Consider the following 15,498-nt stretch of genomic DNA (forward strand, 5'->3'; position numbering starts at 1 on the left):
TATAGAATTGATAATAATTTCAAAAAATGATTGAATAATTTTATAAATATATATTTTTAACTAATAAAAGCAAATCATTTCATATTATTTTATACATTAAGAATCATTTGACATATTTACCATTTTAAAAGGTTACCACATATCTTCCAATACGAGTTTACAATTGTTCTTGAACTCCACAATTTGGAGGTTGCTAGTCAATTCTTGGGAGGGTCTCACAATATGCACAAGTTGCAAGGTTCTCAATGACCAAAGTTGCTGGGGAAGTTGAAACAAATAATAACAATTTATAATACGCAGATGTCGAAGACGGGGCATTGCACTTTCCTCTAATCTCCATGACTTTATACTTAAGAACTTTATATGAAACACTTGAAGTTGACAGAACTCTCCCTTGCCAATATCAAGATTCCGCAGTATACCACTTTCATATTCTAGTTTCAAAATTTGAAGGTTAGGAAGTTGACCTAGGGTCTTCATGAAAGACCAACTTAATATTTGTTTAAAGGTTATCTTGGTAATCTTTGATGGAAACACATTATTGTCTGATGGAAGATTTCCAATTTCATCTATTTTTAGACTACCAAGATGATTTAGGCATTGTACACCTGATAGAAAATCTACTTCCTCATCCTCATCAATTCTTAATAAAGTCATAGGTGACAAAGCTAATTTTACCAACCTAGGAAATATGCCATTGTCGACCAGGGACTTAATTTCTGAACTCCAACCGTACAACCAAAGGCTTTGTAGATTCTCCATTCTAGTTCCTTTAGGCAAGACTGGTAACTTCCCTCTCCCTCTCAAGCAAAGACGTCTCAATCGTTTCAGCTTCCAAATTTTACTGGAAACTCTCTTTTTGTAACTTACATCTAGTGTTTCTAAATTCCATAGGTTGCCAACACAAGCTGGAAGACTGTCAACAAATAATATTTTCAAGTATCTTAAATGGATCATCCTCTTCAAATTGTCGGGAAATAATGATGGTTGAAAACCATGAATAACCCTAGCTAACATGAACCTTTTCACCAAATCATCCACAGACTTACTTGCCTCAGTAAAAACGAACACAGAACGAGTGCTTGACATTGATTTGTCAAAAGTCATAACAGAAATACTAGATTGCGGTTGGCATAGCAAGGACAATCTACGGGGATTGGTATCACTCAAGGTGTCAATATTGGACTCTCTGTAAACATCCATAAACTTGCAAAATTTGCTCTCTGATATGCAGAAATCACGAAGAACATCATGAACCTGACATATCTTAACACCTCCATCAGTTCTCCTCTCAGTCACTTGCACTAAGCTTCGATCCACCAGCTCGTCCAAGTAAAAGTCACCTACTTCTTCGGGTTCTGCGTTTTCTTGTGGTTGTACGAACCCTTCTGCTCCCCACAATTGGATCACTTCTCTTGCACTAATCTTGTGGTCTTCAGGATAGATTCCAAAATAAAGAAAACAGGGCTTTAATGTTGGAGGCAAGTTGTCGTAACTGAGCCTTAATATATCCATCACTTCATTCTTGTCTGCAGTAGAATTCCAACTCATTTTCTTCATTCTCGACCACTCTCTTTGTGATTTCTCCTTCTTTGCAAAGAGTCCACCTAAGATCACAATGGCAAGTGGTAAACCCCCACAAGTTTCTTTGACAATGGATCTACCCAAAGGCTCTAACTCGGAGGGGCATTTTTCACCTCGAAACACCTTCTTAAAAAATAGTTCCCAACTTTTATCTTCGGTGAGGAAAGGAAGTTCGTACGGAGAAGTGGTTCCTGCATGGCGTGCAACATGCATTTCACGACTTGTGATCAATACTCTGCTACCTGTATTGTCATCTGGAAAGGCTCCTTTTATGTCATCCCATACCCGTGTTTCCCATATGTCATCAAGCACTATCAAATATTTCTTCCCCTTCAACCCTTTGGCTACCTCTTTCTTCAGATTCTCCTCGCTTAAATTTTCAAATCCAGAAAGATTTAAGCAACTCAGGAGACTTTGAAAAACCTCCTTGGGCCTGTAATCGTTAGACACATTACCCCATGCACGACAAGGAAATATGTTCTTCACAACGTCCTTGTTATAAATCTTACGGGCAAGAGTGGTTTTACCCAATCCTCCCATTCCGACTATAGAAGCAACATTAAGACGCACGTCGTCTTTCTGGAGTTGTTGAATGACAGTGTCGCTCTCATTCACTAAGCCCACAACATCTTCTTCCTCCACATCCATCCTCCTTTTGCGTCGCCATTCTATTGCAACTGCTTCTTCGCTTTGGAATTCACCTTCTTTGATGCCATACCTCTCCTGGTTTTTATAAATCTCATCGATACGACTCCTGATCTTCTCTATCTCAGCATCAACTTCATGGGGCACAACGAGTTTTTCTTTGAGGTGGAATAATCGACACAATTTGTTTCTACGTTTGTGTTTGGCGATGTTGAGAATGTAAGTGTCCACCACATCTTCTGCTTTGTGGGCGACATCTCTTATTTGCGTCACCACTTCTTTCACCACTGCATCTTTGTACTTCCCCTCTGAGCTCTTGATGAAGATATCCATGAACTTCAATTCATTACGCAAGGACTTTATTTTCTCTTCCACACCAGAAAGGAGCTTTATTTCGCTTTCAAGTAGTTGTGACAACCTCTGCACCAGGAAGCCAACAACACTGTCTGCCATTTTTGTTATCTCTGTATCTAATAAATACGAGCATTCATCAATTTACAACAGAGAGTAATAAGTAATATCCATTTTTTACTTTTATGAAAAACATTTTTATTCTTAATAAGTATTGTACCTTCAAAAACTGAGTTTATGATTTATACAATTATCATATTCTATAGTTCAAAAGTTATATAATTTTTGCTCTATTATTTTACTCTTCTTAATTACTACCAAACAAAATTTTAACAAAATGTTTAACATTGTTTTCTACACACAGATCTTGTGAATATCATATATATAATACCACCAAAAAAAAATTAACTGATGTTTATTTTTATATAATTGAAGGTTAAAATCCTTGTTAAGCCATTTACCCGAAATTATAATTTTCGCAGACAAATCATTGGTTAAAAATGCATTTTCTAATGTTTTTCCTAACTTCTAGAATCACTAACTAATATTTACTTTTAGTTTCACTATACAATTCATATCCCAAATTTGTAATGTAATCTTTTGAGTGATTTGGTCCATAATCTAAAAATTGTTCCTTCACAAGTAAACATTGTTTACACAACAATTTTGTTTCCACAACTTTTACAGTTGATGTTTTCATCATTCTCAAAAACATTATTTTAGTTTTTTAATATTTATTTCATTCCTTTATATATATATATATATATATATATATATATATATATATATATATATATATATATATATATATAAGTCTATAAATATTAAACTTGAAGGACTAACATTTTAAAAAAAATAAATGACTAAAACATTAATTTTTCAAATTTGAGAGACTGAAGTTTTATTTTTTATTTTTAATTTAAATATCCAAATCATATCCACCCAGATTTTAAAGATTGGAAATACATGACATAAAAGTATATTTCTTTCTAAAATTACATTATTAATTAATAAAACATAACTGAAACTAAAGATAAACCTTCAACAAAGGAGAAATAAAGATAGTAGACCTAAAGGTGATAAATACAGGGTATACATTTTAATAAAGAAATTATATCTAACAAACCCTAATTATACATAAAAGCTTGTGTTCCAATAAAATAAGCTTAAAAGTTATAAGATGATTCAGTGATAAAGATGAAATGAAACATAAAAAAGTTTGTGTACTATAAGATTAATTTAAAGACTTTTAAAAAAAAAAAGATAGGAGAGATTATGAGTTCTAACTCTTCCAATTAAAAAAGTACTAACAATTAATCATTACCTATCAAAATAAACTTTATGAAAAAATAACTCATAATAGCATGTTCGATATGAAATAACAGTGAACTTACCTCTTAGTTACAATGGTTGAGTTTCACCTTCTTCACTTCTTCGCATAAACTTCTTCTAGCAAGCTTCAAACTCCATATCCTTCCAAAGATTCAAATGTTATGGATGTGCCTACAAAATATACAACATAATAACCATACTTTAAAGTTTCCATAGATCTAAAAGTTTCACAGTATAACATAACAAAAGTCGATGCAACATAAACCTCATTCCAAATCATACGACAAACAAATCTCATTTCCAGTTCTCGTGTTCTTAAGGATTGAAATGGAAAATGTGAACAAAATTAATGCAGAACTGAAGAACAAACATGTATAAATAGAGAAGGAAGTGATTCTTACTTGTGGAGGAGATATACTTACATGTTATGATGTTAAAGAAACATAACTTATTAATTAGGCAATTCCTTTTCTACATGTTGCAAATAACTTTAGGGAAGTATATTAGCCTTTATTAATATTGCATCAAAATGATTTTAAAAAAATGAATTTAGTTTATTTTTGGATTTAAATGTGATTAAATTCATATCTATTTAATTTACATAATATTAGTACTAAAGTTGAAGCTATCTTATTTAATAGGTTTAATTAAATTTTTTAAGTATATTATAAATTTAAATATTTTTAATTATATTAGAAAAAAATATGTTACTAGATATTCATTATAGTTTTCTTAGTTGGGAGAGACACCTACAAGTTATCTACTGTAACATTTGCAAAAGAATTACCTAATAGTTAATTCTCAGAAGTAGAAAAGAAATACCAAATACATGTAACAACTACATAATCACTTATTAGGTAATTAATTTATTTTAAATAATATATTCGTTTTGTAACGACATATTTTCCTCGACAATTTGTGAGTAAAACAATTAGAAGAAAATTTACTTTTAAAATAAAACTATTCTATGGTAATTATTTAGATTTCAATAAAAATATAAACTATTTTTAGAAATTAAGTGTTTTAATAATGATATATATCACTACAAAAAATATATTCCACATTATTTTTTTCATTGATAATATTATCCTAATGATAAATCTTAATTGGAGTTTGGAATTTGCTAATTTTTATGTCTTTTTAAGAAATATTTATAACTGATTCTAAAATGCATATTATTATTACATTTTGATTTTGCTAAAACATAGAAAATTTCCATTGTGAAATGTAAAAATTATATGTTAATATAACGATCTAAAGAGAAAAGGAAATGGAGGGGAAAAGGAATAAAAGTGTTAAAAGATAGAATATTTAGAGCTGAAATTGGAAGTTAAGGATAGAATATTTAAACATGGAAAGAATAGCTTAGAGTTTAAATATAGAATATATGGAGAAGTATAAAAATAGCCTATGTACGATTTATTTATGGTGGTAGAGAAATAAGAATAAGAATAAACTCATACGTTTAAGCATGAGATTGGGCACACCGATGCAACTAAGAATAGTGTCATGTAATATTGAAAAGTCATGTCATAAATTTTATGCTTTTGGACATATCCTAATCAAAAGATCTTAAACTATAGATACAATCCCCGAAGTCAGTGTATGGCTTTACCGAAAAAAATAGAACAAGCCTTGTATAAAAAAAACATTCCTTCCATCTTGTTAAAATCGTGTAAAAAGATAAATCAAAATCATAAGGTAAAAACAGTTTTCCTTTTGTATACATCAAAGACAAATTTTCTTCAGAACATATTTTTTCCACACAATAGAATCACACTGGAAAAATATCATTAATCTCTGACAGCAACCCAACATGGAGGTACAAAAACCTGACTCAAAAAGGTCCATAAGAAATAGTCCAATTCTATTCAGTTCTCATGTTTTCACTGACTAAATTGGAAATATGAAACATCCTAAGAATGAGGCAAAATGAAAAACGGAAGATTAAACAGACTATATAATATGAATCTAATGACTTGGATTTACAAAAACTCCAAATCTACCAAATATACAGAGAAGGAAAAATGACCTCCAGCAAAAAAATAGCCCGGTACCCCTTTTCCTCCAGATATGAAATATATTTATATATAAGTCCCCCCTCTTTCGCCCCTCAAATGCTGTCGAAGGAAATGAAAAATAAATAATGAAAAGAATACTGGCAGAAAACTACCGAAAAATCATCAAAATAATGATCCTTTCTCTTTTGACTTTTGCAGCACAACTTTCCAAACCTTCTCAATAAAACCAGCAAGGCTTGGGAGAGACACGGTACAAAACTTGTGCTATTGGAGCTGTTTTTCAGCTTCCGTTCCAGTTCCCTTTTCATCAAGATAAATCCTCGGATTGGTCAACAGATGCCTCCGATACCAACTTGCCTTTGGTATCATTTGACTTGAAATCTGTATCTGGATCAAAGAAGAGGCAAACCGCGGCACAATCATCAACCTTGCAAAAAGGATATTTTGTCCTCCATGCCTGAACAGCTGACTCAACCAGTGCTCTAGCAGCAGTAGACCGTGGAGCAGATGCTACAATGTCCACGACTTCTTCGTTTGATAAAACATCCCAAATCTGCACAAAGGAATCAAACAGGTTAACAGTTAAAATATTTCCAGCTATGAGACAACTCCAACTGGAAACTCTTACTCCCTCCAAAATCAGAAGCTCAATGGCAGGATGCAATATATGCTATATATGGTTAAGGAAGAAAGTTCTAGGAGGTTTCAGGGGAAGCTCATATTTATAATATCATTAGTCAAGATTATTTTAATCAACATTCCGAAGGGTTCAGCATATTCTAAACAATTTTGCAATTTTTTACTTCTAATATGAATTTCTTTTGGTTTTACAAAATGCTACAGTAATTTCATCCATTTAATCAAGTATATTACAACAGAAAATTATATCTCATATAACCCAGTTAGGTGCAGAAAAGATACCAGGATATATCAACTGCTAGAAAATATCTGAAACATATTTAATTGCACAATTTGGAAAATATAATATTTCAAGTTACAACATAACAAGCACGATAGAGAGAAAAATAAGCTACAACTTAAAAGCAGGGGAAAAGGTTATCGATATTGATGTAAACAACAAGCTTCTTAAAAAACCTCAACTATTTAAAAATTCCAGTTCGAAAGAGGATAGAAATACCATCCATATCTGTATAAACATGGGTTTGAGATACAACTGAATAAAAAACATGCATTATTGATCAAGCTTTTGATATTTAGAAAGTTTGGGGTTAACTATTTACATTAGTAATAATTACTACCTCCCTCCGGCCCTAATGACCCTGTTCAGAAAATTTGTTTCCCATTTTACAAGGGTGAATGATGCATTAAATTTCTTTTTCCTAAAATACCGTTAATTGATCTGCTTTTACTAAAAAAGTAATAAATATCTGAAAGGAATGGGATAAAGTTTCATTATCATAATCATTTGAAAATACAAGTATTAATGAATATCAAAGTTCTAGTAGACTACATTAGCTATGGATATGATAAATAAAACTAATTTTGGAAGAGCAATAGAAAAATACTAACTAATTTGTTATTTTCAACTAAATTTTTTAAAGGATGTGAATTAGTTTAAAGGATCTTATAAATAGGGACGGAGGAGTAATAAGTTTTACGTGATAAGTGGTTAACTTAAACAGTACGATTTCAATTTAAAGGCGGTGAACTAACAAATTTGGTTTTTCAGCTAACTAAACGTTGCAAATTGCAGTTCAATTGCTAGAGTCCTATTCATATTTTCATTCTAGAAATGACTAAGTACAGATACGATTTTGAAATGAATCTGTTCCAACACATGTAGATCATAGAAGACAGAATAACAAAAACAAAAAAGTCTCTTAAGGCCTTACCCCATCTGTCGCTAGCACAACAAACTCATCCTTCTCGGTAAGGTGGTGATATGAGATATCTGGAACAGAAATCAATCCAAAGTCTTTCAGGCAAAAGTCTCCAAATGCACGAGCCATAGCAAGACCAGGGAAATCAGAGTTAGGCAGCCAAACTCGAGCCACCTCAGGTTCATTGTGAAGGGAAAAAACCCTTCCTCTACGAAGCCTAATTCTCTCTTCTTCCCCTACGTAAAAACAAGCTCGTATCATCCATACAGAGATATACCTCATTGACTGATGTAGCAGAAGTCAAAACAAATGCCAATGCATAATGAAAATAATAATAAATAACAATAATCTATTTGTTAGTTTCCTTTTAACACGACTGATGCTAAAACAAAGGGTCTGATTGTTTTCTTTTCTGAAAACTAATTTTTGTTTTTTTTTTACGTTAAAATACTTCGTTCGATAAGAGTAATTTTTTTTAACTGCCTTGAAAACTATTATGTCTTTTCGGACTTCTAAAGTTAAGAAGGCAGAACATTTCTTCTCACGTCTTCTCCCCACTTCTGCTTTCTAAAAATAGATTTTGAAAATTGTTTTATTAAATAGTTTTAAAAAACGAAAAACCTTGGAAAGAATTTAACAAAAACACACACAGCGAGGGACGGAGGAGAGAGAAAGAGATGTACTTGGAAGGTTTGGCTTAAGGTCAACAGTCAACTGAACAGCAATAAGAGAATCATCGTGATCTCTGGTACCCAGTATAGCTCTCGAGTCCCCAATATTTCCAATAACAAGGTCCAGCCCCTGAAAGATCATAAGAAGTAAATCAAGTGTAAAAAACAAACAAGGAAATAATCAAGAAAACAGTACATTGTAATGTATAATTCTTACTTGTTTGACCAAGGTAACTGCTGTAGTCCCACTACAAAAGCAGTCAATATCAGCATGCATTTTCAGTTCTTTGTCCATGAGCTTACAAGCTTTCAGATAAGACTCTTTCAATGTCAAAGTAATATCTGTTTCATCAAGTTCATGATAAGTGGGGTAAGTTTTCTCATCCACCAGTCTAAATCCATTTCCTTCAGATTTATAACTTCCGTTGGCACTGCTATGATCACTGACTCCATCTTTATTCTTATGATGCAAATCCCATTGGGCATTAAGCTTTAGAGGAAAAGAATCCCTAACTTTCTTCGCAACTTTGTGGCCATAAGGTCCGTGACCATCAAAAACACCACAAAAAATGGTGTCTTCCTTGGAGCAAAAGTTCTGCACAAGGAAAATAGACAAAGTTTTGTGCACACTATCAACATATATACAATTAGTCTTATAGCAGACTGTAACAACAAAACTGTGAATATCTGAAAACTCAAGAAACTATAAAAGATGCGTTATGCACACTATCAACATATATACCATTTGTATCTAAAAACTCAAAAGAAACTACAAAAGATGCGTTAGGTCTAACTCAAACACAAAAGTTAACTCCAGGAGAGGGGACATTTCTAGTTTTATGAGTATTTCGGCCATGTTTTTAGCTGATGTAGGATATTCTGACAACATAATAAAAACTAGTTTCAGTAAGATCGATGTATCCCATTCAAAATGTGTTGAAGTGGGACGAGGTGGAGAACACGATTATCTATTAGAGAGAAACAGATGGAGGAATTGACGACATGACATGACACTACTAACTACCTAAGAAGATTGATGAGTGTTTGGAAAAGAAATCAACATAGGTACATGTCAGACAAAGGTCGGCATGGCTCCAAATATCAGCTCATATTTAATCCAAATACATAGAAGAAGAAATTATTTGTTTTAAAACACTAAATCATGCAAAATTGATCGAGCTGAAAGATATGCTAAATAAAAAATAAAAATAAAAATTGAAGGCATCACTAACCCCTTCATTGATTTTTTTTAAAACAAACAAGAAAAAAGAAACTTGTAAATAAAGCAGAACACCTCAAGTTTCGCTCCCTTTCGAAAATATAACTTTTTAACTTCCAAAATGGAGAAAAATAAAAGAGCCTTCATTTCTATTGCCGCAAACCGAAAGCATACGATTATACAAATCCAATGTTAAAGGAGTAATATCCCAAAACAACATTAACAGATGCTGAGAGAAGGGGCTAACCTCCCAAACAAGCATAGCATCTTGGTTGATCCCTTTTCTTCCTTGCTTACAAAACATGGATGCAACCTCGCTTGACCCATTCGAGAACATCCTCCCAGGCACTCTGAAATCAAAGGACGAGGAACCCCTCAACCTCCTCCTCTTCCCATCCGTATTGGAATCAGAAAGAAGAGGAGGGGAGCTACCACCAGCCCCAACCTCCGAGATGCACGATCCCATTCCCAGTGCCCTCACAATGTTCAGAAAACACTCGAAGCCCGCCAAACACTCCGAATCAGAACCTCTGGGCTCCCCCACCATATCCGTCCCATACCTATTCAGAACCTCCACTGCCTGCCATCATCGTCATCATAACCATTTCAGAAAATCAAAAACCACAGCACCACATGTCCAGATTCAGAAACAAACACTATCAAGCGAGAAAAAAAAAATAGAAATGGAACCTGAGTCATAATTGCAATGAAATCCGATTCGATTCGAATCAAAGCGAAGTCAATAGCGTATCCACCTCTGCGGTAGTATCCTTGTCGAAAAGCGAGTGAATCAGAACTGAAAACGCGTAATTCAAATACAGTAAAATGAAACCGTGAAATCAGAAAAAGTGAATCGAGAGTCTCGATCCAGCGCTCTCTCCCTTTCTCCTTTGATTCCGTGAGAATCACTCGCGAAAACCGATAACCGAATCGAGGAATGCAACAGAAACCTGGAATAAAGATGAAATGAAACCGGCGTTGGTGCTGTTTGTGAGAAAACGAAGAGAGCAGCGCTACCGTCACGAGCGGGTGCGTCACCGGCAGGTGGTGATGGCTTTGGACCAATGGATGAGACAAGAAGACAGGCTTTGTTTCTCCGCCACGAAAAATAAGGAATATATTGGTTGAGGCAAAATAAGAGAGTGGATCAGAACGACAACGTGTAATAGCATTAAAAAAAAGGCAAAAATAAAACAAGGTTGTGACAAATAATGCTGACACGTGGCTTGGACGGTGCCGATTATTCCGTTGCTCGGAAGTGGATGGATAGGATTATACAATCATAAAAACATATAATCATTATCTTATATTATATTATATTAATATTATATTATATAAGTAACCCATACTCCTTAACCCAAAAGTGTAATAATAAAATTTTTCACTCCACACTTTAAGAGGTTTTCGAAGACAAAGATTGATCCAATGATTTAATTTTGTTTAAATTAAAGAAAAAATTTTGAACGGTTGACTCCTTGGATTTTTTATTTTAAAATTTAAATTTAAATGGGAATATCTAAATATTCAAACAAAATTTAAATTAATTTAAATAAGAAAAATGTAGTTAATATTAAGGATGAAGATGGTGTAGTTGTCTAGGTATCGGTTCAAAGAGAGCGTTGAATTTCGTAAATAGCTAAAGTACGTAACAACTCTTCAATTGACTAAGTTCAATGTTGTTTATCATTACTTAGACCTTTTTCTTTTCTGCTACAGAAAATAAAAGAAGACGAAAAATAAATTTATATTAATTACTGTGTATTAATTACTGTGTATAAAACAATAATTTTATGTGTCTTAATTGTGATGTATTTACCTAAAAACATGGTTTTTAAATACTTTATTTGAGGTTCAATTATTGACTATGTAAAGGACAGACACTTTACTAAAAAATATTATGCAATACCGTCTCCAAGTTTTATTTATTAATCTCAAAGGTTGGTCTTTTTCGTTCTATCATAAATTAATGCTAAATTAATACACGAGTGAGACTGAACTTTTATGGGTTAAAATGAAAAGTAAGTCTCAAACAAAAGTTGTTGGATAGTAAAAATATGAAAAATGTATCATATGAACCGGACGGACCAAATATAGACGTCCGAACGTGATCTCGACATGTAGGGACCAGACAAGACAGACGGTTCCACTAGTACCGACGGTTTCAGAAAGCTCCATTTCAAGGACAGCGGCCTTCACAGTAAGGTCTTTACGAATATTTGCATTGCAACTAAGGTTTTCAGGATCGCAAGAGCTTCCATGAGACTGACCGCTCGGAACGGACGGATCGCCACGTGGGTCACGGTTAAGATGAAGGAAACATTAAAATTAAATTAAGGTAAAACACGATTAACAATGATGGACCAATGATTGGACCGTAATTAAGATCTACCTAATCACAGGCCCATGACAAAAACTATAAATATAGGTCGTCGAAGGTGAAAGGTAGTTGGTTATATAGAATGCTCATTTATTCCTAGTATTTACTTTCACTTTTTATCTTTACCCTTTAACTACTTGTTGACTTGAGCGTCGGAGTACCTTTGACAGATACCCGGTTGGTCTGGATAGAAAGAGTCTCTACATCGACCTAGAGAAATTTGGAAGAGCGACTTTTGGAGAAGGACAGAATGATCGAACGTTTGGAGGAAATTGTGTAGGAAGAGACCGATAACCACATCATCTGAAAAAAAAAAATAAGGAAGAACGATAATTAAAAACTGATTGAATATTGATACATTTTTTATTCATAAATGGTGCTGGTTATTTGTTTCTATCAACTTCATTTTCACAAATTTATTAAAAAACTTGAGAACGTGAGCATGTTGGTGACTCGGTCAACAAAGTCCACGATTTCAATCCCCCAACTTACATTATTTGAATACAATGTTTATAATAATAAATGTTTTTTCAAATTATTGAATAAACGTTTACAAAGAACTTAAAAAATCGATTTTACGTTACATTTTCATAAAAAAAATCTTTATATTATTAAGTAAAATAACAAACTATATATTTATAGACTAATATTCTCTGTCTTATCATGATTTTTTTTTAATTTCTTGTTTAAAAATTAATCTTGATTACATTACAATAAGAATTACAAAAAAAATATATTTTTTAATGCGTGTTCTTTTAATGGATAGATACTTCAGAGTTTATATTGTTATTTCAAATATCTTAAGATAATAAAATCAAGTAGTTGAAGTATTATTATGAATTACAGATTGTTCAGTTTAGGTGAGTCACATTTAAAGAGTGTAATTTTTAGTAAAATAATTATTAAAAAATATATCATTGTAAGTGACATTAATATTTCAAAAACGGAGATTAGCGAGTCCAATCAAATTAAATTGTAACGTTTTAACTACTACATTCATAAATAAAAACAGTTATAACTTACTTATCAGCTATAATATTTTATTTAATAAATGTTCACTCTAATCATTAAAAAACAAAAGTATACCTAAACTTGTTGGACCAACTTTTAAAGTATGCATTAGTATTTTTCTATGTGATATCACGTGAATTAAGGTTAAGTTTTCTTAACTGACTTCAAGTTTTTAAGATATAACATGGTTCTTAATTTTTTTTTACTATTCGGTCGGATCGGATGTTACATGTAAAAGACCATTTAAGTTAGTGTTTGTTTAAATAATTTGATAATAAATATGTAATGAAAAATAATCAATTATTTAAATATCAAATTTATATTTATAAATTGTCATGATAAACTTCTGAATAGGATTGACTCAATTATGGTCCATATATCAATAACATGACTTAGGATTAATCTAATTATCCTAGATAGCTAATCTGTTTTAGTTTAACTAATCAATTACTGACCATTTCGTTGTTAGATAATTAATCGTTCAGTTTCCTGATCGGACTGTCATACAGTATATTTAAAGTTTACTTAGAAGTGTTTTTTTTAATACAATATATCTACCTTTACTTTAAGAAAATGATTTAATTTAAAAAATTTGATTCACTTACATGTTTGTTCCACGTTTACAAGGTAGTGTTTGGATTTAGCGACTTACTGGTATTATTAATTAGCAAAGTAACAGTGGATCCAAGACAAAAGAAGAAGAAATAGTTTATTCATGGCATGTGTTGAACGATGTTTCTCCAAACTCAGAATTATTTGACTGTAAATCTGGCAAACAGGTTTGTCCCGACAACATGTTTTAAGGAGGTTTCACGTGGGACTTTGGAAAAGTCTTAAATCATATCATGGGAGAAAGATAACACATAAAACACTCGTTTTCCATCTTTCTTATAATTCACCTCTCTCTTCGTCAGCCTCTTCAATCAAATGCACATCCTAATAATTCAACTGCAACATTATAACCAAATAAATAAATAATTCATAAAAAAACACAAATCAATGGATTTAGTGTTTTCTGTGCGTTCTCTTATGTTTTAGTCGATACTAGGAAAGTGTCACAAAAACTAAGTTTGTGTTTCGTATGGCTATTAACGACGAACAGCCAGGTTGAGATTTGGACGAAAAAATACATAACACAGTTAAATAGATAATTTCAACTCCATAAATCGAAACAATAGAAAAGTTATAATTTTAAGAAAATTAAAATATATTGAAATAAATTGTTGTTATTTAGTCAATTTTCAAATAATACTGGTGAGAAAGATTGTTTAACTAACATTTCCTGAAAGAGAATCGGCTTAAAACTACCTTATTAGTATAAGAAAAAATATTGTCTACCAAAAATTGAAGAATAAAATAACACCAATGACATTAATTAAAAAATATTTGTCGCAGGAAAAAAAAAACCTGCGTAGATGTTAATTAAAATAAAAATAAGCGTAGAGGTTGTCGAGAAAAAAAGGAAGATCAAGTAAAAAAAAGTCTAACCACTAACAAAAAAATAGTTTTTAAAGTATGTTATTTTAAGCTTTTGACGTTTATTTAATGTCCGACATGTGAGAGACGTTAAAATCAACTTATGTTGTCTTTGAACCGATGTCAATTCACGTATGTTACATTTTTAACAAACATTAATTGATGTCTGTTGTGTGAACAATAGACGTCAATTTATGGATTTAAAAAAAAAAAATCGTTGTCGTGAAGGTGAGAGAGTAGATAGGTGTTGCTGTGAGGGTGAGGAGAAAAACGCGTATAATAACGGTTCGAAAAACATCGCCGCAGTTGTTCTAGAATGCGTTTAAGAACTGCATCAAAAGCCAATGAAAACAAATTTTAATCGGTGCAAATGATAGATAATGGTTCCAAACGTAATATTAATCGGTGCAAAATGATTTTAAATGGTGCAAAGTGGAAGAAAACTTACGTGAATGTTAATGGCGAACGAGAGAAAGCAGAGTTAGAAGATGAACGCAACGAGAGAGAAAACGCGTAACTGGCGAACGCGAAAGAAGCATAAACTCAAACAAAAACGCAAAAGAAAATAAGGCTCACATTCTGAGTTTTTGGGGTTTAAAAGGGCATTTGAAGTTGGCCTCCCTCTGAATCCAACATCTGATTGCTAAAAAAAATCCATTTTGGCACTAATTTTGGGATACTTTCGTAGTTTATTGACGTTTGGGGAAGGGGATCCGACGTCTAATGTGTATTAGACATTGGTCCCTTCTACGTTCGACGTTTAATATATGCAAAAGTGACCTTTCAATTTTTATTTGGAGCATCTGACAGGATTTAACGTCTGATTTGGGAGACACTGACGTCTAAAGAAGGATTTAATGTCTGATATAGGAGAGTGCATCTATGTCGTAACAAAAATTAATATTGGTGCTTAAAATGAAATATTTTCAGTCTCTTTTGACGTCTGATCTAGGGAGCTGACGTCTGATAT

General features: G+C 32.4%; 2 protein-coding genes across 3 annotated transcripts; both read right to left on the reverse strand.

The window, feature by feature from the left end:
- Nucleotides 1–100: 100 nt before the first annotated feature.
- LOC106758494 (putative disease resistance RPP13-like protein 3) lies at nucleotides 101–4,256 on the reverse strand. Of its 2 annotated transcripts, XM_014641414.2 has the most exons (3): nucleotides 4,178–4,249; nucleotides 3,975–4,083; nucleotides 101–2,699 (listed from the first exon to the last, which is right to left on the reverse strand). In XM_014641414.2, exon 3 carries the CDS (start codon nucleotides 2,680–2,682, stop codon nucleotides 133–135), a length of 2,550 nt encoding a protein of 849 aa, XP_014496900.1. In that variant the 5' UTR covers nucleotides 2,683–2,699; nucleotides 3,975–4,083; nucleotides 4,178–4,249; the 3' UTR covers nucleotides 101–132. The 2 variants fall into 2 exon arrangements, with proteins under 2 accessions (XP_014496900.1, XP_022635793.1); XM_022780072.1 differs by having other exon boundaries at nucleotides 3,975–4,256.
- Nucleotides 4,257–5,683: 1,427 nt separating this feature from the next.
- LOC106759320 (probable protein phosphatase 2C 33) lies at nucleotides 5,684–10,811 on the reverse strand. The gene is made up of 7 exons (XM_014642437.2): nucleotides 10,615–10,811; nucleotides 10,355–10,460; nucleotides 9,912–10,244; nucleotides 8,663–9,040; nucleotides 8,458–8,575; nucleotides 7,787–8,010; nucleotides 5,684–6,486 (listed from the first exon to the last, which is right to left on the reverse strand). Exons 2-7 carry the CDS (start codon nucleotides 10,361–10,363, stop codon nucleotides 6,241–6,243), a joined length of 1,308 nt encoding a protein of 435 aa, XP_014497923.1. The 5' UTR covers nucleotides 10,364–10,460; nucleotides 10,615–10,811; the 3' UTR covers nucleotides 5,684–6,240.
- Nucleotides 10,812–15,498: the final 4,687 nt, after the last annotated feature.

Source organism: Vigna radiata, chromosome 4, assembly GCF_000741045.1.
Source record: "Vigna radiata var. radiata cultivar VC1973A chromosome 4, Vradiata_ver6, whole genome shotgun sequence".
Classification (NCBI taxonomy): Eukaryota; Viridiplantae; Streptophyta; class Magnoliopsida; order Fabales; family Fabaceae; genus Vigna; species Vigna radiata.

Coding starts and splice junctions, on each gene's coding strand:
- LOC106758494 (XM_022780072.1), bottom strand. CDS start 2,682: ATGGCAGACAGTGTTGTTGGCTTCCTGGTGCAGAGGTTGTCACAACTA.
- LOC106759320 (XM_014642437.2), bottom strand. Junction 8,576..8,662: donor CAGTTACCTTGGTCAAACAA/GTAAGAATTATA, acceptor ATGATCTTTCAG/GGGCTGGACCTTGTTATTGG. Junction 6,487..7,786: donor TTGTGCTAGCGACAGATGGG/GTAAGGCCTTAA, acceptor TCCTTTGTGCAG/ATTTGGGATGTTTTATCAAA.